The following is a 26,578-nucleotide window of genomic DNA, read 5'->3' as shown; positions in this document are numbered from 1 at the left end:
TTGAACAAGGCACTATTATACAATGGGGAAACTGGTGCTTTATCACTTGCTGAGAAAAAATACTTGTGGAAAGCAGGAGGAACAAATCACACATCATCCTAATATCCATTTTAGCAACACATCTTAGGGAAAGACCTACTGTGATTGGAAAGTGAAATAATACTAAACGTTTTATTGCAAATTCGAATTTGTTATAATAATGGTCATATTTTCAAAAAGTACCCCATTTAGGAAGGAATAAATACTTTGTCAAATGTACATTCTTAAATAGGTTTTAAATTGTTTTTAACTAGTGATGGCCCGATACAAACGAAATTGATTTCAATACCAATACCGAAATTGTGGTTTTGATTTTTGATTCTGAATATGGTACTGGTTCCTATGTTGTTTATAACTAAGAATATATTATGCTGAATGGTTTTTTGTTATCGTTAAAATATCTATCTAATAGGAGTATACATGCATACTTATTACAGATAAAATTTAAATATGTATATATTCCTATAAAGGATATAACTACACAAAATATTATACAAATTATGTGATGAATAAAATTAGTGACCATTTGTATTTTTTTACTGCCGCAAATACTCATTTGAAGTGTAATTGAATTCAAGATTCAGCTCTAACTCATAACTAAACTGCTACTGTAATGGTATTGTGAAATTGTGACTTTTCAAGTTTTTGTTTAATATTTTTTAATTTTTCTAATAAAATACTTTGAAAATATTGGTCTTGAAATCGACTAAAAAGAGCTGCTGTATTGAGAGTCGGCACTAGGATAATTCACTTTTGGCTGGTCTATACCTTCCAGTTGAATCTACACTGAATACAGCAAAAACGATTATATCTGCGCAACCCTATGGATGTCCAGAAGTGGCACATCATTAACTGCAAATGTCAAGACAAAAAGGGTAGATCGAAAAGTTTAGTCTACTATAGGGGATGACTGTTGGAGTTGGTGGGCTCCCTAAGTGTTAAGGGCTGTTGCTAGCCTAGACATACAAAGTCATGCCACTCCAGCCCACGTTGACTAGAGAGGCTTTTAAAGAGCTGGCCTCGCCTTCTTCCAAGGTGACATGAATAATTAATGCCCAAAATCCTTCCTCATGGGTCTCAACAGGGGCACCCCTATCCGCAACCTTAAACATCTAGAATATCCTGTCACTCCGGAAGCACCGCAAAGGTCTTTTTACGACAAAGTGCAACTTCTCAGCTTCAAATTCAAAGTATTCTTTGCACATTGATTGACATTTGAATAATTAGATAAGTAATACAAACAGGTGCATGGTCAAGTGTTTTAAAAGTGTGACTATAAGCGTTCAGGTTTGTACTGCATGCATTGTCTATAATGTATTATTTCTATAAAGAATAACAAATCATCTTTATTTTTCAGAGACTGAAGGAACAATATGGTGTAATAATGAATAATTGCATGGGTTGGGATTTTTAAATTTATTAGTTATTGTTATTTTTATTGTTTGGAAAATCTTTCAGCATTTCATTTACACTGTAATAAGCTTTTTATATGAGGAGATTTTTAATACAATTTTTAAAATTATTATTTTTAAGCTCTTGTAGTGATAAAGGTTCTCTTAAGGTTGTAGTTCAGTAAATTCCCATACACTGTATAGTGGACTTTTTTCAAATAAAGAAGTTTTATTAATTGGAAAGGCAAGAAGATTTTTGTGTCCAGTATTTTGATTATGCTGATTTTTGTATCGGTCAAAGGAGTTTGGATTTTTATGGACTAAGTTCAACAGTTCAAAAATATGTAAACCTGGTAGTGTGAGTATTTTAGATTTTTTAAATAGCGGTCAGCAGCTCTCTTTAAAGTTTGCACCAACTATTGCTCTCAGAACAGCTTTGTGGGCTATGAATACTTTTTCAAAATCAGGAGAACTTCTTGTCCTAAGAGAATATAAAAATTGAGTGTGTGTTAGAATCAACCTATCCCAATTCTAAACATTTAAGTACATCTTAATGGAGCATGTAATTTGAGTAGTTACACGATTACACAGATCACACATCCGATCTTCTGTTACAATGGTATGACATGTAGAATATGACTTGGTAGGTTCGCACTGGCTGGAAGTGGCTGCTCCCGAGGAGGGGTTGAAACTGACGAGGGTGAGCGTGGGCACACACAGCGTGTGGGCGATCAGCAACGATCACCGTGTGTGGTGGCGGAAAGGCGTGAGGGGCGGGATGGCCGAGGGCGGGGCCAGCGATGAGCTCGCCCGTGGTTCAGGTTGGGTCGAGATGGTGGGAGGGATGGCGATGGTGTCCGTTGCCACCAACGATCAGGTCTGTCTATTTTTTTATAAGTAATAAATTTGAAGTGTGGTCCATCCTTTGTTTTCAGCGTTCAAAGATTGTTCAAGATTGGCGTGTCAAGGTAGGAGCATCTCAAACATACGATTCTTTAACCTAAAGATGTGGGACATGCATTCCGTATCTCAGAAGCGTTACAAGTCAGCTGTGGCAAAACGACCTTGAATTTTATTCTATAAGATCCATGTTAAACCTCAAAAATAGAATTATGCGTATGTCTCAATTTACAGACATGATCAACACATGTCCAAATGCTGTTTGGTTTTTCTTGGAAGTGTGTTAGTTTTTGAACGTTTAAATGATGAAGTATAAAAAAAGTTAGATTTGTTCTAAATTACAAGTAAAAATTTTCTAAAACCTGAAAATCATTGGTTAGTCATATCTTTAAAATGAGACAGTTCCCATAATTCACAACTAAAAATTAAGGGTTTAAAGGTGTTTTTAACATTTTTTATGGGACTTAATCAAAACGGCCATCAGTACAGCAGGTTCTTTTACAACCTCAATTTATCTTTAGTATTTATTTTTTCAGCATCACAAAAATAACTATAGAACTGGCAATGTTATCACTTTGTACTGGTGGCTCTATTTCAACAGCAATGCAAATGTTTTTTATAATGTATCCGCTTTCATAACTGTTGGTCCAAATGTAAACAGTCATATTCCAATTTACTCAAAATATGTGTAGAACATTACAATAACAATAAATTAAACAAAAAAAAACAAATTTAAAAAAATTTTAACCAAATTAAAAAAATATTTTTTGGAATTATTTTTATAAATATCTGTTGTGCTTAACAATAAGTTTTACATCACAACTGTAAACATATAACTTATTGCTTAATTTATGAACAAACACTCTAATAAATGACAAATTTTTATTTTTGTGAGGCCTTTCGTGCTCAATGAACACATCGTCAGACCCACATAACTGAAATAAAAGTAAAGTAATAATACAAACAATTTAGACTTAAATAAAAACACATGTTTTAAAAAATACAAATAGATAAAATTTTAAAGGCCAGGAAGTATGTCTACTGTATATGTAAAAATTAATATTTAATTTAAAGTTGACCCAACTTTTACCTCAAAACTTGTTTGTTGCATAGCTTTGTAGGAAAAAATGCTCGCAGTTACTGTTTTCTTGTTTTTTTTTTATAGATTGATCGCTAAAGAAATAATATCTTTCATGGGTAAACATAATCTTATGATTTATGACAGTTAAAATAAAAATAAAATGAATCCTACCTTATTTACATACGTACAATATATACAAAGTTTCACTTTTCACTCAGAGTCAGTGGATTCCACTCTGCATTTTCGGCCTCCGTGTCGAACTGGTCAGGCATAGTCATTTTGCAACTAATTTAATGTCAAATGCCCGGTTTTATACTTTTTTTTGCTTTTATCTTCTATAATTTAGCTATAATAAAAATAAGCTTTGAACTTAATGAAACAACATTGTTTTACTTGTCTTGGTGTTATAGGAAAGTTAATGGATCTATTAATAGCTTGCGAAGAGTTAAATGTTATGCTTAGATGGATATAACAAGCAAGCGGTGTGTTGCCAGGTGTTTGGCGTGGGCAGTGAGGATCGCACTGTGTATTACCGTGCTGGCGTTACAGCTGCGGAGATGACAGGTCGACGATGGCGTCCTCTGTACGCGGCTACGCAGTATAGCCGCGCAAGCAGCTGTGCTAGCCTGCCCTCCGGCAAGCACAACAGCACAAGTTCTCTGGTCAGCAATATAATAGTTATGGATGAACCAGTACCAAAAAAGATTCATTTCTAAAATTGTGGTCTCAGTTCTGAATTAAAATATCCGTATTGGCTGTGTATAGCCAGCACATAATAGCATGGGTGTATATAAGGGGGGGGGCTAAGGGGGCCCAAACTCCCCTCCCTGAAATTTTGAAAGAGAACATTAAATTACACACAGTAGTTTGTTTAAAGCTAAAACACATATATTAGGTCTTGCAGCTCAACAATTTCTCTTAAATGGTTTCCGAGCCCCCCCAGAGGCCTCAGTCTCTCCGAAATAATTTTTCATGTACATTAGAAACAAAAAATGTTGCATACAAATAAATCAAGATTAAAAAATTACAACTTTTTATTCCAAATTTAAAAAAATATGTAAATATTTAATTTTTGTTTATATTATTTTATTACAAATTTTTTAACATTTTTTATCATTCAAATATTACAAGTTGCTGCCTAGTTTTCTTGCTACGTAATAAAAGAAATAACATTTCATTATGTTTATTATTTTTTAAGTTATGAATTATTTAGCTGAACGTAAACACTGAAATAGTGCTTGGTAAATGAAATGAAATGAAAAATGACTTTATTAGAGGCGAAGTTAGGACTATAAAGTCCTCTCTATACCACTTAACCTCAAAACCTCAGTACTTGGTACTGAGAGAGGTGGCCTATCAAAGGGTTAATTAAATTTGTTATGTAAGTTATCCAGCATTTCTTGGCTGTGATCAGGATTATTTTCATGTTTGGTTGGTAAGTGCCAGTCAGGTCTGAACTGGTCGTGTTGTTATCAGAATCGGAACAGCCTGGCCGACCTGACAGGAGGGGAGGAGACGTCTCACTCTGCTCCTGTCTCGCTGCGGTTTACAGAGCAAGGCGTGGCGACGCTCCACCGACAGTGCGGCCTTGCGTCACTATCGGCAGGCTTCGGAGAGCGGGGCTGTCGAACAACCCATCCTCGAGAACAGGTCGAGCTCTGAATATAATATCAAAATTGAAATATTAACTGGTAATGGCTGATGATTGGAGACTTTGTTATGCATATTGTTGGAATCAATTTGAATTAAACCCTGGACGTCACATGTGAAATGTTTGTTCTTTGCTCAGAGGATTTACTTTTTAATATCTCCATCCAACAAAATAGAATATATATGTCAGTTTGGAAGCCACTAATAAAAAAGGGAATTTTTTCAAACATTTTCTCCTGTGTTCATATCAGAAATCTGCACCAAGACACGACAATTTGACATGCAAGTATGGTAATATTCCAAGTATATTGTTATTATTTATTTTGTATTTTTTCAAATATATTTAACCAATAACTAATATCAGTTTTCATTAAGAGAAACAGATTAACAGATTTGAGTGTCATAAGAAAACAAAATATTTTCCCAAAAAATGCCAAAATTTTAAGTGTACAACGCAAGAAGTAAAACTCTAAGGGTCTATGAGAAAAATTGTTTAAAAATGTTCAGACATTTTAAAACCAATTTGTTTTTAATATTGTTTTCAAATAATCTGTATATATAAATGCGAATGTTTGTTTGTATGTTCCGTTATAACTCTGGAACCAATGCACGAAACATCGTGAAATTTTGTACAGTGATTCTACACGTTCCTGGAAGTAACATAGGCATACTTTTAGAGAGGTATTTGGTCCAATTTTAATAGTTTATTTCATTAATTTTTTAATTATAAATTGTTGTTGATGTTGGTGTGTTTTATATTGGATCCGACAGACTGCGCTACGACACGTAATACAAAGCGAACTGATACTTAACAGCTGATAATACTTTCAGCTGAAGTTCATCAAAGAGGCAGAAACATTTGTTTACATTTAAAATTTAAAACATTTTTATTGTAAAGTGCTTGATCTACTAGTAGTGTTTTTAAATTCAGATTGCATCAATGATCAATAAACTATTTAATTCAAAGAAAATACTATTAAACGCTATTATGAAAACAACCTCATTATACAAATCCGTGAATATTTGCACATAAGGTAATCGAATTTGGTTACATCGAAGGTAAATGAAAAGAGCCAAAAGAAGACACTTTATGATCGAAACTTGGTTTCCTTGATACATTTTCTTGAAGGCACACTCCTAAAATAATACTGGAAATATCTTAGACAGAAAATTAATTTTAACAGACCGAATGTGATTCTTTATAACCTAATTAGTTTACCGAGATTCATCCGTATACAGTAACTGTTCTGAATAACTTATCAACACCTAGCAAAAACCACGAAAGATAGAGACAGGAATATGATACATACCTTCATAATGCGCCCAAGAGGCTCACGAAGGAACGACTGTCAATTATCTCAGCAATGTTTAGAATGTGATAGAAAAAGAATAAGTGAATATAGTGTACTGTTTTCAACGGGAATTGCGTGCGAAGCCGCGGGAAACTGCTAGTATCTAGTAAGCTATGATAATATGGTGGAAAACTACTTAAGATGCTTAGATTTTAAGCAAATCTTTTACATAGTGTTTTATTTTGGATCCATAGTAAATATTTTTTATTTTTTTAGTATATTTTTTTATTAAAGAGCGTTTTAAACCAGTATAAGTCGTTTGAAAAATATTTAACAAAAACATTTAAGAGAGAAAAATAAACATTTTTAGGTAAAAATTAATTTTTATATTAATTTAAAAATTAGTTTTTTACCTCCCTTCAAATTTTGTACCTGTGATACTATATGCAGAATTTCTACAATTTCAGTTTCAGAATGATAAAACTACTATCAGGAATGCAAGTAATAGAAATTTAAATAACATCAGGTAGCCAGTGGTGTCGTCAACTGATTTAATAAAACTATACAAAAGACAGTTCGCAAACAAATTTACACAAACACGGATATTTGAAATTCAACAAAGTCAAACAAATTTTACAGGCTCATGAAAAAAGTGCTCTTAACCTGATCCACCTTAACATAACCTAACTTTGTCCTGTTCCAGTCAGAGCGAGGTGGACCTGTCGCGCCGTAGTGTCCGAGCGTGGAGTCCTGTACGATCTGTGGGCTCGGTGCTGGGTGTGGAGGCAGTACCCACAACTGATGCTGACCGAGTGCTGGACCCAGAATGTGAGAGAGAGGCTTTCCGAGAGCGGGATAGTCCAGACCCAGAGGAGCCGTCGTGGTCACAGGCCACCACCGTGTGGTTGTGTGTTGAGGCAGGAGCTGTCACTGTAGATCCACAAGTTTTGCCTAACTGGTTCGTACGTAACTACGCAAAAGAATATTTACTATTATTACTGACAGGTATTGAATTAAAATTATATTTTCGAAAAATTTGACAACCTTACATACTAAACTAAACTTACTAAAAGTTTCTTTAAAAACTCACATTAAAGCAGATGAGGATCTGTCTGAGTTTTTTTCTTATTTAGACCTAATTAAACACAGTCTCTGAAGTTCTGGTAATCGTTTTATTCAATCTATTTTTTACACAGCCCCTGCACCTCTAGTATTTTTTATCCACCTAATAAAGTTCAGATAGTTCGTGGATGTATAGCATTCATTTTATTCCACTTACTAAAGTACACACAGCCCCTGCGCCTCTGGTATTCATTTTATTCCATCTAGTAAAGTTCAGATAGTTCCTGGACTTATAAATTGATTTTATTCCGCATACTTAAGTTCACACAGCCGTTCATACTTAGTTTTTTGACAATAGAAGCATTGTGAAGGAAACAGGATTCTTCCGGGTATCAGTGATACAAGAAATCAGTAACGCTATTTTTCTAGATCTGCAGTGTGATCTCTTTTTCAGGATAATAACTAACCTAACACATAACTACAATCTAGTTTAAAATAAACCAGCCATACTAGAGCGTTGTGATATGCATAAGTCATGTATCACTCCATGCACACTAACTCTGAAACATGCACTTAATATAAACAAAACACCAATAATCGAATTCGAATTAAAGAATACAGGTCGCAATAGGTCTGCACTGAATGGCCAATCACTGAAAACAGACCAAGGGCTAAATGACAATCATCACAGTAGAAACAAGATGGCAGAATGTCTGGTAATGGGATTACTGAACAATGGCAAATGTGTGGAAATCCTGTCTCCTAAGCAGTCGGGATATTAGGTTCATGACACTGAGCACCAAGTTCTTGAAACTTGCATGCAGTTTGCATCAATACTGTGAAATTTGTTGTTCCTGTCCATGTAAGTTTCCATCACGTTTGTCCAGGTTCCACGAAGGCGTACCCAGTGGTCAGTTCGAAAGTGCACCATGGCGCTCCAAGATCCTGGCAGACCTGAAGATTCGCCACAGCCTGGAGACAAGCACGTTCGAGAAATACGAACTCGCTGTTGAAATGTCAGTATCACACCAGTATACAAGTAACAAACTGATCTTCCCAACACTGGGATTTTAAGCAGTCCATTTTGAGATTTGGCACATTTGAATTTCTGGGGCAACTAATTCTTTCATTTGGTGTCAGTGAAATTGCCGAGTTTCTTAGCTAGCTGTTTAGCGGGTTTAATTTTAACAATTCCTTTTAAAACTATAATAGTTAATGATTTTTAATCATGCATACAAAGACAGTAATTGTTAACTGTTTACTGTGGTAACAAAAAATGTGTTTTAAACTTTCTCCGCCCCCAAATATAGTAGAAAGTACTGTTTCGGTTCAAAAATGTAATTTGAGTTGTCTGCGGAAATATTCATTTTGAAACCTTGAAAATATAACAACAATGGTTTGTTTTTTTGTTATTACAGACTTTTTTCATACCTTTGAAAGACGTTTTTAATAACAGTAAAATCGGATTTAAGCATAGGCGATATAGGCGTGTGTCTCGGGACAAGCACCACAACTAAAATTACAAAATAATTCATTTATCATTATATTATTATCATTCATAGTACATTGTTTGTATATAATTGATACAAGACCATTATTGTGAATGTACAAGTCTAGTGTATATATTTGTAATATTTTGAGTCAAGTACAGTAAACAAAACTAGTGAATCTTGATAAAACCCAAGAATTGAAGTGAACACAGCCGCATCATTGTTGAAATCTTTGAGAAGCCTAATTCAAGGTAAATAGGAAAGTTTAGAGGTGAATAAGCTGAAAGCTATCAAATTAACTAACTGTCTAGAGTGTGAAGTTGAATCAAAATGTAAACGGAAAACAAATGTACATTTAGCTCTTTTTGACTGAGTACGAGGTTAGAGTTCCTTAACACTTTGAGTCCCGGGTTCTTAGTAATATTTATATGTGGTGTCCCAGCCATTTCAAGGGTTTTTTAGTTAAATTGTAAAAAAATTGTAAGTTATAGTTTCTTAGCAACCAATATATCAAATTAAAAAGCAGAAAAATATAAATAAAAATATTTAAAATGTTACTTATCTTTTTGAAGTCAATACAAATCTTGAGTCCATAAAAAGTGTGTAAAATACTGAAGAAAAAAAAATTGGAACATAACGCATAAATTTATTTTCACATTTTTCTTCTTGACTATTTTCTGCTAACCATAACATATTACACATCAAAATAAAGCCAAGAAGTTGTAGTTCAAATATATGTATATATATCCAAGGTAAATATATCAACTTTTTTGAAATCTATGAAAATGTTGAGTCCATAAAAAGTGTGTAAAATACTGAAGAATAAAAATTGGAACATAAAGCATAAGTTTGTTTATACATTTTTCTTCATGATTCTTTTCAGCTAACCATAACATTTTACACATCAAAATAAAGCCAAGAAGTTGTAGTTCAAATATATTTATTTATAATCAAGGTAAATAACCAAGATGAAAAGTTGAATAGAGAGAATGTAGTCCTCTTTACAAGTAGTTAGCTTTAGTGTGAAATAATTTGAAACATTCAGGAAGGCAGAGGGCAGTGTCACGCTCTGGGCAAAACAACACAGTTTCTTTTCTTCCAGATTTGCCTGTGGTTTGTTTATTTTTCTATGAACAAACACTGAGCAACAAAAAATCCTAATTGTATAAATAACTATAACTAAAACAACTTTTATTTCACTGTAAAACACAAAGCGAGTAGACGTACAAAGAGTACAGACGCAACGCCACGGCACTAGCAGACAAATACGTAGTTCTTGACTAATGTAAGATAAATAAAATAATAAAAACTATAACTGAGCACTCCAAATACTAATTTTATAAACAACTGTAGCTAAAATAACGTATAATTCACTGTAAAACACAGAGCTAGTGTAAACAGTGCAGACGTCACGGCACCAGCTGACAACTGCGTAGTTGGTGACTCGGCGTCGTATCAGCTGTTTGTTACACAATTTCTGTTATAATATTTTTTTGCTTGTAACCGTTTATAAATAACCAAAGACTAATAAAATTAGTCTAATATGACTTGCTAAACATAACACAACCTCTAAAAACGTCAGTAATGCGAATTACCAGTCTCCACGAACTAAAAATGGACTGCCCGGCCTGAGCTCGGGCTTGGGATTCAAAGTGTTAACAAATTGGACATGACCGGAAGAGACGCACACAAAAAAACTTTTGTTCAACTGTGTAAATAAAGATTCAATTCAATTCCTATATAGATAATTTCCATGTTCCAGGGCTTCTTGGGTTAAGACTGGAGAGTGCCGGTGCTGTCTGCCTGGCACTGCCGTGTATGACGACTGTATACTGGAGCTGGAGTGGGTGGGCAGTCAGGCAGGTTGTCTGGATTCCGGCACCCTGTCCGTACTGACCATAGACAAGGCCCATACCAGAGTAATGTGATGCTTTATACATCATAAATGGAATGTGCAAAAATCTGATTCTGTACTGTAAAAAAAGTATTGTATGTTTATAATTTACAAGTGTTTTACATATCTATTTGTATGCAAAAGACATTAGATGTATGGAAGGAATATAAACCATATAAATCTACACACAACATAGCTAAGGTGCGTGGTTGGAAGGGTTGATTTGATGTGAATGTTGAGTTTTATATTTTAGACGCTGTTTAAGCGGATATATATAATTTCAATAAACATTGAATCACAAAAAGTACTTGCTCCACCGGGACTCAAACCCGAATCTCTCACTTGCCGGGTGTGTGTGTTACTACCACACCACAGAGCCATTACTTTTACGATTCAATTATTTTGTATTTGACAGTTTCTTTCACATATGTGTTTAAATAACCAAACTAACATATGATCGGAAGACCGAATACCTATCAAATGACTTTTATTTACATCACTAAATTTGTATGAAAGGTAATCTCTCAAACTAGTTAAGCTAAAGAAACCAAATTTGGCCCATACATTTGAATAGATAAGAGGAAAATTTAAAAACTTATTGTGTTATTTTCTTTAATATTAAAAAAAATGGCATCTGTTGAAAATTTTTTAAGTCAAGTAACAAAGTTATAAAGGACGTAGACACCAACTGTTTGAACAATTTCATTACAATTCCAATGGTACTAGTTTCAACAAAATCCGTCAACGCATAAGTGAGCACAACCACTTTAAAGATACGCTTGCACAAGCCGGGAAGGTCCTTCAGAACAAAGAAGGCAATTTTTAACACATTCCTTTTGAGACAAACAAACTTTAAAATTGTAGAAAATCATAGCTCAAAAATGCTTTCGTAATAACTCCATAACTTAACGAAATTGATTTTTCCAAAAGATGACACAAGTACACTGATGAGCCCAAGTCGCTGTCAGGTCCTGACTGGTACTCGGACATTCTGATAAGAATGGTAAGATTGGTTGCAGTATGCATTATCTGCTGGTATCTCTTTCAGAAAATAAACTCTCAGGATGACTCATTTTTCTGGACTCCTAAAAGTGTTTCATCATGAATTGTTACAAATAGCTATAGAACAAATACACTGCTCTTAGGATAGCCTTAATTGCTTTTCAGGCTCAGCTGTCTCTGGGTGAAGTGGTGTGTGTGAGCAGCTGTAGCGAGCCTGGCAACCCGCGTCTCGCTGTGCACACGTTGCGCAGTGCTGCCACCCGCACGGCACCTCTGCGTCTGCAGTTCTGTGGAGACGTTGATCACGACGATTGGCTCGCCAACCTCACATCAGGTCAGTCAGGACTGCCAAGTGAATAATCAATGAATACAACAAAAAAGCAGGTATTACAAATTCATGAATTTGACTGTTGATTCCCAAAACACGACATGTCCATAAACGATTTCCATGACATAATATTGTCACACATTATGTACATAATATGCCACAGTCATACACAATGAAATTAATTGGTTCTCACAATTACAAGGGTCTGTTCAATAAGTATCAGGACTTGTTCACTATATCTTCAACAGAGTCTTGGTAGAGGAGTCGCCCACCACTCACGCACACTTTAATTCAGTCGCCTGCAGGCATATGTTGAGACAGGAGGTAGATTTTTGTGACGTGTGATTTTTTTATGTTGTCATCGCGCCAGCATGAAGGGGACCATCGAGCAATGCTATGCTGTGAAGTTTTGCTTTAAACTCGAGAAATCCGCGTGTCAACTATCTGCCGGATAACTGATACATTATGAAAGATTTTGGCATAGACAAATACATAACTTTTCTTCTCTTTTACTGTGATGAGTACAAAAGCCCTCGAGGCTGACATACCTAGGATATTTGTCTGCTCCACTACTTCAGAGTACCTGAAGATGAATTCTTTGAATTTGAAATGTACATAGTACAAATAAAAAACCTATAAAAGTATGATAAAGGTGATTTATTCTTCTGACTTGTAATAAACACTTATTAAAAACTAATTGAATACCAATGTGTCACTGAAATCTGAGCTACCCAGTTGATGTCTAGGAGCAGCACATCACAAACCACAAATGTTAATATATTGAGATGCAAGGGTAGATCAGTAGGTCTAGTCGACTGCAAGTGATGACTATTGGAGTTGGTGGGTCTCCTCATGTGTTAAAAGCAGATGCTAATCTGGAAATATGGGCGTGCCAACCCTGCCTGTTTTGACTGGAGAGGTCGCCACATAGACCTTCCTTTCTTCCAAGATGACATAACTGAGATTAATGCCCATAATCCTTCCTCATGGATTTTCACATGAGGTGGCCCCTACCTACAATATTACCAATCCTTAATATCCTATCATTCTGGAAACAATCTGTAAGATTCTCTGAGGACAAAGTGCACTGAGATGTTCTCAGCTTCTTAACCTAAGAGAAGAACAAGAATGAGACGATTCTTTTTTTGGAGTTTGTTTTTGACGATGGAAGGATTGTGAATGAAACAGGATTTTTCCGGATATTTGCCATTGTTCAGCGATACAAAAAATCAGTAACACCACATTTCGAGATCTGCAATTTGATCTCTTCTTTACCTGAAGAAGAGATCACATTGCAGATCTAGATACTGATTTTTTTATCACTCAGTGATGGCAAATGTCCGGAAAAATCCTGTTTTCTTTCAAGAACGAAACCTTCAATAAATTGCAGTGTTTCCCAATTTCCAAAATGTGTATATTGAACTGTCTATTATTTGTCCAGTGTGCTGTCAGATGATGGGGTTGGAGGGGTCACCTAAGAAAGGTTCCATATGGATCACATCTCGCCTCGGAGAGGTTTTCTCTTTCGACCCCTCTACTTTCCAGGTATTAAGAGATCAGTTTTATTTATCTACATCGAATCTTTGTAAATATAAACTGTGTATATTGTATAGTTCCTAAAAATTCTTGATTAACCCTTTAGGATCAACATTAAATTATTTATATGATTGTCCTCTCAAATAGCCTGGCCACAACAGTGTTCTCTGTGTCAGGTAATTTATTTATAACCACGTTCTGTCCTTCAACCTCGCTAGTGATGATTTATTTATGTATTTTGCTGTTCAGCACATCAGGCCACTACGTGTGGCCCAATGCATTGCGCAGTTATAAAATTCAATACTAATCCAGTTGTGGGTGGAAAGTGCTGCAATCTCGGCCAAATAAGTAACTAAATTAAACATCGTTCAGAATTGTTTTTTTTATCTGAGTGCCAGTGTCACTGTAGCTGTTATAGTGTATCCTATCAGTTTATTAAAATACTTGTGCATTTGGTGGAGACTGAGCTCAAAATATGGAAATGGTTTATACTCTGTTGATACTAGAGGTTTACTGGAGACTGATTGTATTTTTATTCTGCAAATACTCTTAAAAGAAGATAAACCTGTAACTTGAATTACATATTACTTTATTCATTAAAAGAAAAACAAATAATAAATAACTAATTGATAAAGTTTCAACCTTGCAGCTATTAAACTTTGTAAATTATTTGAGAATTTCATTTAAATCTGTCATTTAAAGAGCCAAAAGTCGAATACTACCATTTAATTCCGGTAAAAGTGACGTTCATAGTTACCCAAGCACCGAGTGGTGACGCAGAACACAGCCGGCCACTACGTGTGAGGATAACCACCTGAGACTCCATCTGAGATGGGCAAGAGACAAGTTTTGGTCACATTAGTAGCCTCCCGATTACAGAGAGTTAACTGAATTTTTACATTAAAAAATTAATGATTTATCAAAAATATTTTGGTTTTAGGTAGTTTTTACTTTTACTTAATGAACAAAATATTGTGGTTGATAGAGGAATATAATTGTATATTTTGTAGTCTTACATTTTGTATTTTCCTATTTTATGTTTCTTACCAAAATTTGTCACATGTCAGTTTGTGACACGCAGCTATGGTAAATATGCATATAATCGAAGGAGGAACGAGGTCAGCTGAAATAGATAGCTTCAGTTTTAGTCTCGGACCAAAACTACTACGCTTGAATTTAATTTTTTTTTATTCTGCGTATAAAACATGAATTTCTTTAATAATTGTTACAATTAAGTCATTTGAATTTATTCTAATATAACGTTTGAATTGCGTAACTGATCTGTTCCACATACATCTGGCATCATCGTAGTAAAGATTGCTGTGCCATTCTAATTGTTCTAAACTAGTGATTAAAATGGCCACTGCAGTCAATTCTTCCATCAACTGTGAAGTACATCATATCATTAAATTTCTTGTGGTAAAAGATAAAAAAAATGCAACCAGTAGAAATTCATTGTGAATTGTGTTCTGTATAAAGAGGAGACTATGCTGCAGTTAAACATTGTACAAAGTTTTTGTGATGGATGATCTAACGTTCACAACCTAAAGCAAAGTGGCAGACCGCCTGTGTTTAGTTGTCGAACAAACGAACTATGAAGTTAGGGAAAATGGAAGGTTCACAGACATTGATCTTTCAAAGCATTTTCCACATATACAGGGTGTCCAGCAACCATTCGAACAAACTTTGCCACATTGTTCAGCAGGCCAAAACTAACAAATAATGCAATATAACAGGTGCCCTATTGCTTTATATGGCTACGTCAAACAACCTAACATATAAAAACATCCACCAATATAACACAAGGGGTGCAAACAATATTGTAACCAAAAAACTGATTTCCAAACAATATTCATTAGCAACATTATCTCTTGGACCAAAATTATGGAACACACTGCCAAATGGGTTAAGATCACTGCCATTTGGTATTTTCAAAAGACAAATTGGATTTTTCCTTTTGGAACACCCACTTTATGAAGTGGATGAGTTTTTTGGGATTAGTTATAAATTAGATAATTGTTGTTGATTTTGGGAAATTCTTTTATCTGTATAGTAATTAGTTTTAATTAATTAATTGATTTGTTTTAATTGATATATTTATTTAATATATCACTTCTTTTAAAGATCTGGACGAATGGATTACATTGCTTTTAAAACTGAAATGTACAATATTGTGTTTTTCAATGTGACAATGTATGTAATCTTTACCGGTAATAAATGAGTATCATTGAAACATTTCTTAACCTAGTAGTCACTGATAATGAAAATGGGTTTCGTGTGAATGTTGAACAAAAATGTCAATCAAGTGACTTGGGGAAACCGCTATTGGTTGACATCATAAGTCGCAGAATTTTATTCTACAGTTATTTTAAAGTTTTTACCGACATATGATAAGTGCTTGAATGCAAGTATGAACCATATTGTAAATAGCTTTTCGAGTTGTTCTTTCAAATGTATATAATAAAAGAGCTGTTAAAGTTAATTTAATACTTTATTCTTTAAAGCAACGTACTTTCCCAACTATCCTCGTGGAACAAGTCAGCGTCTTTGTCCTGTAACACAGGTAGTAAATTATTGTGTCTTCAATTGATGTAAAAATTCAAATCAAACTGGTCTAAGTGGATGTACTGTTAAACAGACGGCCCAGCAGAGAGATGGTCTGTACTGCCATCCCTTGGATGTGCGGCAAGGCACCAGTTGGCTTCTGTCCAACGGCTTCCCCCCTGGCTCTCGGCTTGTCGTTAACGGTTCAATCAACGACAGAGCTGACAGGTACTTCTCAATCTCTCACCGTACTTATTCTACCCTAGGGGTTACTCATACCTCCAAGTCAAAATCTCACCACTCCAGCAAGCCTTCTCTTTCCTGTTCTCTCATTTTTAACCCCTTAACTTCCAACACATTCTAAACAGCTGCTTCTCTACATGACATTGGTAGTGTTTACTTGAACTACTACTTTGATGGTCAAATAAGGGACTATTACAGATGCACATGGTGAAGTTAACGTGGACATTAGAAAACAGATCGTTATTTTTTTCTAATTTTTCAGTTGAGTTTTGAAGTTGTTACTACAAGTTTGTTTTGTTTTATATTTCACTTGTGGCTCAGTTGTTATGGCAGAAATTAGTTGTAATAACGATGATTTATTTTATATTTTTCTTGTGGCTCAGTCGTTATTACAGGAATTAGTTGTATTAACAATAAGGACGTTTTATCAATTTTGTGAGTTAGACATTCATCAGTGTAACTTTTCTGAGAACGATGGTGATCAGGATGCAGACTCAATTGATCAACCACAATCTGATGTGACAATTCAAGAGAATTTTATTTCAGTCTGGCAAATGAAGTTATGGCTAAAGTTGATCATGGTGGGCGAGAAACACGCTACATTTGCACTGACTGTGCAGCTCTGAGTATGGCAAATAAACCCGGCTGTAGCTTGTAACAACACCGTTGTAAACTCAGGACTTAAAAGGTTAACTTGTAAAACTCGAACTTTATTCATGTTTGGTTTTGTTATGGTGGGCAATAATTTCCATAACCCGTAATTTACTACACAGTAGTAATTATTCTACTTTTGTGGACTGCAGACTCTCTTCCCGAGCCGTGCAATAAAATAAGCGTACAAGGCTCAATTGTCTGATGAAACGCAATGCTCACCTTCAACTACTTTGTTCAGTAATGAAACTGCAGGTCTTGATGGTACTCTGGAAAATAGTTGTGTGAACAGAACTCTGTTCGTCATTTTACAGATCATCCAGTTACTGAAACTCTTGGAAAGTAAAATTTCCAAAGAATCTTGGACTCCAACATTTTCTCTAACTTAAATTTCTGGATTAGCCACAGCACATAAAAAACTTTCCATTATTTGTGTCAAAGCTTCTTCTCATGTATTATCAATTACAGGCAGAAACTTAGTAGTTAAAAATTAACACATTCTTCCTCAACTGTTAATATTTGTTTACCGGTAACATGCAAAAGCTCACAATACAACTTACGCTCATGAATGTGCATGAGCATAGCCCTGATGCTTACTGTCACAATCTTCTTATGACATTTGTCCTTTTCTATTTTATTGTGAGTTATTTTTGCTTGTGTTGTGTTATTCGTGCTATTTTTTATTAAATGTTGATAACACTATATGGAACATTTTAAAATAATTTTTTTAACCATCTGATGATGGAATAATTGTTCTAAAACTTGTAGTGGACATCTACAATATTTTGGAACTGTTTGACAATATAGAACCATATTTTTAGTTAGTTTTAGCAATTCTAGAAAACCCTAGAAAATCATCCGATCAGGTCCTCATGGGAAAATTCACCACCCTTGTCCTGACCACCAAAGATGGCGCAGCGCTCTCTTGCTGTTATAGGTGTTCAGCAGTTTCGTCCTGCCTGTCACACAATCTAAAGAGTAGACCCTTCTGGAAAATGCTGACTCTGTGAACATGTTCCGTAATTAGACCCACAACGTGAGAAGACACTGATCTCCCTAAGGAGAGAAGACAGATACCACCCTATTAGAAGGTGACTCTAGGATTAGGCATCCTCAGATCCAGATGCAGTCTCCATCCTCTCTCATGTTCAGTGTGAACCCACTTCGAGATAACCCCAAAGGATTCACACCTAGAAATACCACAGAACGGGTGAGGTCCCTTCTTGTTGGACGCTAAGTTAGCTAGGATATCAGCTCTTTAGTTCCCAGAGACTTAGATGTTAGTTATGAAACTGGCCGTGTAAGAACTAAAATTTAACTGTGAGATGGTGTGCACAGATTCAATCTGGACCTGGTGTGTGAGAGCGTGTCCGAGCGCACCGTGGCCTTCCACTTCAACCCCAGGTTCCTTGACCGCGTTGTGGTGCGCAACTCCATGACGGCTGGCCAATGGGATTCCGAGGAGAGGGAGGGCGCCCTCACACTCTCACCCAGCTGCGACTTCTGCATCGAATTCCTCTGTCAGGAAGATGGCTATAAGGTACAGTGTCTGCCTATGGCTCATTTTATTTTTTACTTTTGGTGTTATGTATGTTTTAATAAAAATTATTTTTAATTTGTTTTTTTTTTTTACCCTTCCGGATATATTAGAATGGTAAACTTTGACCAAAACGCCAAATATTTTATATCCAATATTATAGATATGTCTCTTGGAGAGGTTTTTAGTTCACAAAAGGCCTTTGAAATACCTGGTACATGCTCCATGCTTATTGCGGTTGCCAAAGAAGTATTTATAAATGACCTTCACTCTATGGCGTGGGAGTGGGGTGCCCTTTGTCTAACTCTGACCATCTGCTCGTCAGTTCTGCAGAGCCATAACCAAACATATCCGTGGCGTGTATTACTGCTTTCTCGGTTGCTATGAGTGTGCATCTATTACATATCTCGTTATTATTCTTCATCGTGTGTTAGTGTTGTGATTAGAAAATATATTAGTATATTGTAGTTTATAAAACTTTTCAGTTTAATTACATTTTACAATGAAATTTTAATTTATTTGAAATGAACAGTTTTGTAAATACAGTCGACTTTCGATAACCCGAATTTCAAGGGAACGGCTGTTTTATTCGAGTTACGTTTAGTTCAACTTAAGAATAGTTCGAGTTATAGAGGTAATATTTCACTAAATTCGACCTACAGAGGTAATTCGACTTACAGAGGTAAACAAAATAAAATTCGAGTTATAGAGGTACAAATAAACTATGTTTTTTATTCCCTACATCCTTTACAAAACTAATGTATGTACTGTAACTATGTACAGCATTTGTACTTAATGTCACACTGCAATGTATGCCTACAATTCATACGTACTTACAATTCAAATTTGAAAATAATCCGTAATCTTCGTCTGCCTAAGGCTTTTTTCAAAATTTAAGTCTATAATGTTCTCAATAACAACAACAGCAGAGAACACGTCTGGTACATCACTTGATTGTTCTAAGTAGCTACGTAAAGTGTTCACTGCGGCCTTGGCTTCCTTGGTTGTGATGTCCGGTGGCTGCTCCATGCCGTCGTCATTGTCATCATCAGAGAGGACATCTTCACTTGTTACAGTTGCGATGATGTCTTGGCCCGATAATGATCCGTAGACTGAAACACCCTCGTCGACATTTGCAAAATCATCAAAGTCTAAATTCGGGAGCTCGTTATTTATCACGGTCCACTCAGCTTCAGCGTTAGGAAGTCTTGGTTCTAGTTCATGGGTTAGTTCTAGTTTAGCTTCGAGTTACCGAGGGTTGATCTGAAAATTTCGAGTTGTAGAGGTAATGTATTTTTAAAGTCTTCGACTTATCTACTGAACTTCGAGTTATAAAGGTAATTTTTCTATCACTTCGAGTTATCAAAGAATTCGACTTATTGAGGTTCGAGTTTTTGAGAGTCGACTTTAGTTATTTTTTTATTTTTATAAAATATACTAATTTTAAGTTAATTGCCCTGTTTTATACTTTTTTTTCTTTTTCCTTTTATAATTTAGTTATAATAAAAATTAGCTTTGAACTTAAAGAAAAAACCATTTTTACTTGTCTTCGAGTTATAGGAAAGTTAATGGATTTATTAGTAGTGGCATGTGAAGGGTTAAATGCTTTTTTCTTAATGGATTGTTAGATTTTTTCATTCCCTTTTATTACCTAAAACTAACAATTTTTTGAACTATTAGCAAAAGTTTGCAAAAGATTTTGTAGAAACATGCATTAAGGTAGAGTGCCTTATTATTTTCAGCAATGTGCATAAGATTGCTAGAAAAAAATCTTATTTTGATATTTGTTGCAGATCTTGTTAAATTTGAAGAAAACTTTTTTGCGTTGTTTAAACAGGTTTATTCTTAAATTTTCCATGCCCAAAAGTAGCGTTTAAAGTAAGAATAACAAATTTTTTAATAAAATTCTTTGGAACAATATACAGGGTGGCAATTAAGTCTGGAACCTCTTTTTTAATTTTTGAACCACAATAGAAAGAAATACCAAAGTTCATACGTGCTTACTGGTGATAGTAACGCACACATCAGCCCAATCACCAACCGGATAATCCCTTTGGGGGACGGTCAACAAGGAGTCAGACAAAATTCTTAAATAGCAGCATAGGTCAAATTTGGTATCAAATTAAAGGTCTTACTTAGCAGAGTACAATGCTGCAAATCGGACTTCAAAAGGTGGATCCATTCAGTAGTTATAGCTATTTGATTTTTTTTTTAAATTGAACAATGTAAACTATTATGTATTACAAGTAAACACCAATTTTTAAGTACCTGTGATCAAAGTAAGTGTTCAAAATGTTCCCCTCCCATCATCTGACAATGTAGTAATCGAAGCCAGGAATCAATAATTATTACCAATAACACAACTACTGTTAGAATGTGAAAGTGGCAGATAGAGTCATACACAGCATCCACAGAAACTTAACGTTTGGGCAGGTATTACAGGAAATCAAATTATGGGCCCATTATTTATCAATGGTAATTTAAATGGTGACTCGTATCTAGCAATGCTCCAAAATGAAATAGTTCCTGTACTAAAAGCTGCTCTTGGTCGACAATTTCAAAGAATTTATTTCCAACAAGATGGCGCGCCACCACACTTTGCTCTCCTTGTTAGAGAATACTTGGATACAATATTCCTTCACAGATGGACTGGAAGACATGGTGCAGTAGAGTGGCCTGCTCGTTCCCCTAATTTATCTCCGCTGGATTTTTTTTCTTTGGGGATACCTCAAAGATAAAGTTTATCGTACTAAGCCTCGAGATTTGGCGCACCTAAGAAATCTCATAGTCCAAGAAGCTCAAGATATTCCTCGTGACTACCTTTAAAATGCAGTGGATGGCTTTTACAACCGCCTAGGACATTGCCAGACGATGGGAGGAGAACATTTTGAACACTTACTTTGATCACAGGTACTTAAAAATTGGTGTTTACTTGTAATACTTAATAATTTACATTGTTCAATTGTTTTAAAATTCAAATAGCTATAACTACTGAATGGATCCACCTTTTGAAGTCCGATTTGCAGCATTGTACTCTGCTAAGTAAGACCTTTAATTTGATACCAAATTTGACCTATGCTGCTATTTAAGAATTTTGTCTGACTCCTTGTGGACCGTCCCCCAAAGGGATTATCCGATCGGTAATTGGGCAGATGTATGCGTTACTATCACCAGTAAGCATGTGTGAACTTTGGTATTTTTTGATATTGTGGTTTAAAAATTAAAAAAGAGGTTCCAGACTTAATTGACACCCTGTATAAGGAATCACTCAAAGAGCCACATATAATTTATTTCTTAAGAATACTAAAAATAACATTGTGTTTTAACAATTCTATTTATTTTTGTTTAATTATCTCCAAAAATATTTTGCTCCTTTTAACTAGTAAAAAATCACTTTTACTTGTTTTACATAATTGAAAACATGTAATTTAATTCTTAATCTTTATTAGAGCTTGATTAACTGTTTTAAAATTTTTTATAACATGTTTAACAGACAGAACGTTTAGTTTTCATTGAAACAATAAAATTTTTTTACAAAAGTTCAAAATTTTGTATGTTGGTATTTTATACTTGCTATTCAAACAAAAGATGCCTTGGATGTTCCCATATGGCAAGAAGCATAATAAAAATAACTGAAACACAAAATTATAAAAATTGGTAACTGTATCGGTTCTAAAAATGACACAACATAAAACACAAGTTTAAACAATAGTTCAGCCTGGTAACACGGCTGTTACTGTAGGAAGCTGAAAGCTGTTACAGTTTCTTAACTCCCACTTTTCTTCTTCTCAAATACTAAATATAGATGTATAAATAACTCCTGGAACATTAAAATTTACAATGTTCCGTACAGATCTGTTTCATTTATAAACATTAATTCCACTGATGACATTTCTATGTATTGTATTTTAACAAACCAAAGTTTTTTATGGCCTGTGGAGGCACTCTTTAGCCAAACCTTTTTCTATGTTTGAAGTTTATTTGGACACTGGAAGGATTAGGATTTTACCGGACATTTGTCATCGTTCATTGATATGAAAAAAACAGTAACACTACGTTTCGACACTACAGTAACCACCTGAGTCGTAAGTGGTTGTTCGACAACTGCAGACATATTGTGACCTGTATGCTGTTGTTCAGTTTTAATCATTAGTGTTGTGTATAGTTTTTTATTAAGTGCATGTTTTTATAGTTAGTGAAGTTGACACACAACATAGCGGTTGTGATTCCTGACTTACGTGTGTCACAACGCTCTGGTATGATTTGTTGATTTTAACCTACTTTGTAATTATGTGTTAGGTTAGTTTTTACCCGAAGAAGAGATCAGATTGCAGATCTTGAAACGTAGTGTTTACTGATGTTTTGTACCACTGAACAATGGCAAATGTCCGGAAAAATCCTGTTTCTTTAACTATTTTCTACAGCACACTATTTATTAAGGACTCAACAGGGCGTTCTTGAAATTGTGTCATTGTTCATCTGTTTGTGCAATAACTCTTGACAAGGTCATAGAGACTTGAAACTTGGTACATAGGTTCCTCTTGACCCAAGGAAGAGCTCTATTAATTGATTATTTGGTCAGAAAGTAAACAGGCAATTGAGCTACCTCACATTCTGTCCGATCCTTCAATACTACGGTGAGCTGTAGTCATCCACACATATTTGTGATGTACGTGACATTGCAGGTGATTGTGAATGGAATGGTGTTCACGTACTTTGAGCATCGCCACAAGCCGCAAAGCGTTACACACTTGGAAGTGAACGGTGACTGCCATCTGCACGAGGCTCTCTACTACACAAAAAAGGTCAGTCTCCGAGTACAATATCAATAATAGTGCTGTGATCCGACCAGTGGCTTATCAGTGGTTTAACCTGTAGGCCTCAGCAGGCCTATAAGTGTGGCCCTTTCCAATTTCTCGCAGAGCTCAGGTAAAGTTACAGATACTTGTCCTCCTCTCACTTCAGCAGTCCACGCGTAATGGTCAGATGGGCTGTCTGTACAGCGATTGTATACGTCACTCTGACTCGAATTTAAATGGCAGTATTTGGACCCTTATTTCACTGGGGTTTAACCCACTGAGGAAGCAATTAATCTAGCCTCTCTAGGACTGAATGTTTGAATTGATTTTGGTAAAAATGCATGCGTGTACAAACATATTAATAAAATGAGTTTGGATCAGATAAATTAGTCAATTTTCAGGACATTTTAGCCTATGTGGTTGCTCTACAATAGTGTTTGTTGCTTTCTCCAAATAATGTTTTATTAAATTTTTTAGTATATATTTACACATTTTTTTAATAAGAAGAACAAAAAATCAAAAGCATCTGTCAATATTTTATTACTTTTTTTGTTTGTCTGTTTCAATAATTTTTTATTCAAAACAGTACAATGTTTTTTACGTGGAAAACCAGGTTTTATTGAATTACTTAATTACAAAACATTTAAAATTCACTAACATTTTTTTAATTTTTTATGATTTTATGACAAGCTCCTAAATTAGTTTTCTGAGAGATGAGATAAAACTGTTACATTCAATTGTCATTATTAAAATAATAATTCAAATAAATTAATAACATTACATACATAACCATTAATTTACTTTTTATAATTCACTTTTGTGTCAGTTATGAGTATCTTTGACTAATATATCACTGTCAAGTATCTGTCACGCAAATTCTGAAGTACGCAAATTGTCTTGTTCCATGAGGTGATCTCATGGTTAAATTTAAACTCCAATAATCACAAGCAATTGAAGCATTATTTTCATAATTTGCAGACTCTTATAATATCTCAATTTATGTTTTTATTTTAAATACATGTTTTCATTAATTGGTGCATACTAGTCATTAATTTCAGTTGTGCTTAATATAAAAATTAATTAGTTGTTAATTATTTAACTGTGTTACGCTATTATTGAATTTAATTTTTTTCAAAGAATCAAGAAATCTTTATTGTCTTTAAGCACTTGACAATGCAAGTAAATTAAATAGTAAATAAAAACAATAAATATATAACAATAAGACAAATAAAAAGTAACAATAAATAGATAACAATGCAACAAATTTACAATAAAATATGTTTAACAACAATAAATGAATAGCAGGAGATATAACTATTAACAAAATCATAACTATTAAAAAATTAAAGTACTAATATCACAGGTTAAGTAGTCATTTAAAGAATAAAATGTGTTATCAACAAGCCAATAACTCACATTTTTAAATCTACTAATAGACCATGCTTTTTTAAGAAATTTATTACAAAAGTTTAATCTTCATATAGGTAAAAGTGCCTGTGGTTTTCTCCAATCGAACATTTATCTGTTCCTGCATATATTTTTTTTCTTGTAAAGTAGGAGTGTATTTATTATCTACTAATAAAACTGTCTAAATTATTGTTCTTTGATACTAAGTAAAATACAATAAATAGCAATTAGTCAGTCCACTGCACACTGTAATTAACTCAGTAAGTATGTAGTGGTCTGAAATGTTGCAAGATAATTGATTGTTAGTAGGAAAATATTTAACCCTTTGAGTTGCCGCAGCATCGCTGTTAGCGACTTCTGCAGTAATGCTTATATTTTATAGAGTATTTATCTAAATTGGCTCTATGACTATGCATACGCATTCCAAAGGCTCCAACGTAACTTTTGATGTAGGTTTTGTTGCATTCTGGTTAGATTCTGATTTTTACGGCGGTTGTAAAGTAAGCGCGTCAGTCGAGTTTAGAATCGACGAGCCGTCACGTGTTTTGTTTGCGCTGCTGTTTATTTCACAAATGATATTGAAAGTTTTTAAAGGTAAATGGGTTTGTAGTGTTAGTATCTTCAAATTATTTTGTTTGTGTATGTTGTTCTAGTCTATGTGTAAGTAGAACAATGACTTGGCCGGGAGTTACGGCGATCGTAAACATCGAGTACTTTACTAAATACGTTTGTATAGTTTTTTGTGTTTGTTCAGTGATATTTATAAACAATGAGTCGTAAAAACATTGCTGACAATGAAAACCTAGTATTGCAGGCATTATATTTAAGCATTATCAGTGTAGACAATACACAGAGTGTTAGGTTAGGTTAGAAAATTTCTAGGTTTGTAGTAGTTCATATTTTCATATTTATTTTCCAAATTTTATTTATAAGTATAAACAAAATGTTTGTATGTCTTTTTGTAAAGAATTAAATGGAGTATAAGATAGAATAACTAAAAGTGAAAAAATAAAATATTTCAATAACACTAAGTTGTGTCAAAATAAAAATTAAATTTTTTGCTCATAAAGTTTTTGTTAATGATTTTTTTTAATTGTATAAAAACGTTAAATAAGTGATCAATGTAATATATGTATAAAGAAAATATATTTATCGAAGTAAAAAACAAAAACCCAAGACATTATACCAATAAATAAATTTGTTATGAATTTTTAACTAGACCCTTTCAGAATCAGGCATTTTCATTCGGCATTTTATGCATACCATATAGCAAAACGCTGCGGCACTCAAAGGGTTAAAATTGAAGAACCAAAGAAATTCCAACTCCGCCGTAGCTTGTGTAGATTTATTTTTTTACTTTTTAATTATCAACACTGTTTTATTTACTATGTTATTCCTAACCAGGTGATAATTCCGATGACAGAGATGTTCTGGCGGCCGATGGGCGGACACCTGCAGAGGGTGGAGACGTGTGAGAACGGGGTCACATGGGGTGTGGGGTCAGACAACACTCCTTGGGCCTACTCTGGGGGTTGGGGCGGTTCCGTTCTGGGGGGTAAGTGCTGCAAGTGTACACAATGTTCTTTCCTCCTCCAGAATTACTCATCCTGTTCTCTACTTGTTTTTCTTAAACTGTAAAGTAGAATCTTTCAGTTTGTGTTCTAAATCTTCTATTGTAACTTGAAGCTTCCATTAGTTCCATGATCCTTCTAATTTTGCTCTCACTATTCTA

The 26,578-nt window shown here is 34.5% G+C and overlaps 1 protein-coding gene across 1 annotated transcript in view; it reads left to right on the top strand.

Annotated features, from left to right (window-relative positions):
• The window catches only part of LOC124368339 (tectonin beta-propeller repeat-containing protein-like), a 61,882-nt gene that overhangs the window by 16,391 nt on the left and 18,913 nt on the right, over positions 1 to 26,578 (top strand). Inside the window, exons 6-17 of the mRNA XM_046825615.1 lie at positions 2,078 to 2,307; positions 3,906 to 4,073; positions 4,888 to 5,061; positions 7,061 to 7,311; positions 8,303 to 8,431; positions 10,668 to 10,824; positions 11,967 to 12,135; positions 13,571 to 13,674; positions 16,304 to 16,437; positions 18,442 to 18,643; positions 23,326 to 23,445; positions 26,251 to 26,401. Of these exons, the coding sequence (XP_046681571.1) occupies positions 2,078 to 2,307; positions 3,906 to 4,073; positions 4,888 to 5,061; positions 7,061 to 7,311; positions 8,303 to 8,431; positions 10,668 to 10,824; positions 11,967 to 12,135; positions 13,571 to 13,674; positions 16,304 to 16,437; positions 18,442 to 18,643; positions 23,326 to 23,445; positions 26,251 to 26,401 (1,989 nt within the window). The remainder of the gene's footprint in view (positions 1 to 2,077; positions 2,308 to 3,905; positions 4,074 to 4,887; positions 5,062 to 7,060; positions 7,312 to 8,302; positions 8,432 to 10,667; positions 10,825 to 11,966; positions 12,136 to 13,570; positions 13,675 to 16,303; positions 16,438 to 18,441; positions 18,644 to 23,325; positions 23,446 to 26,250; positions 26,402 to 26,578) is intronic.

Source organism: Homalodisca vitripennis, chromosome 8 (assembly GCF_021130785.1).
Source record: "Homalodisca vitripennis isolate AUS2020 chromosome 8, UT_GWSS_2.1, whole genome shotgun sequence".
NCBI classification, from domain to species: Eukaryota; Metazoa; Arthropoda; class Insecta; order Hemiptera; family Cicadellidae; genus Homalodisca; species Homalodisca vitripennis.
This window is presented reverse-complemented; position numbering and strand designations above follow the sequence as displayed.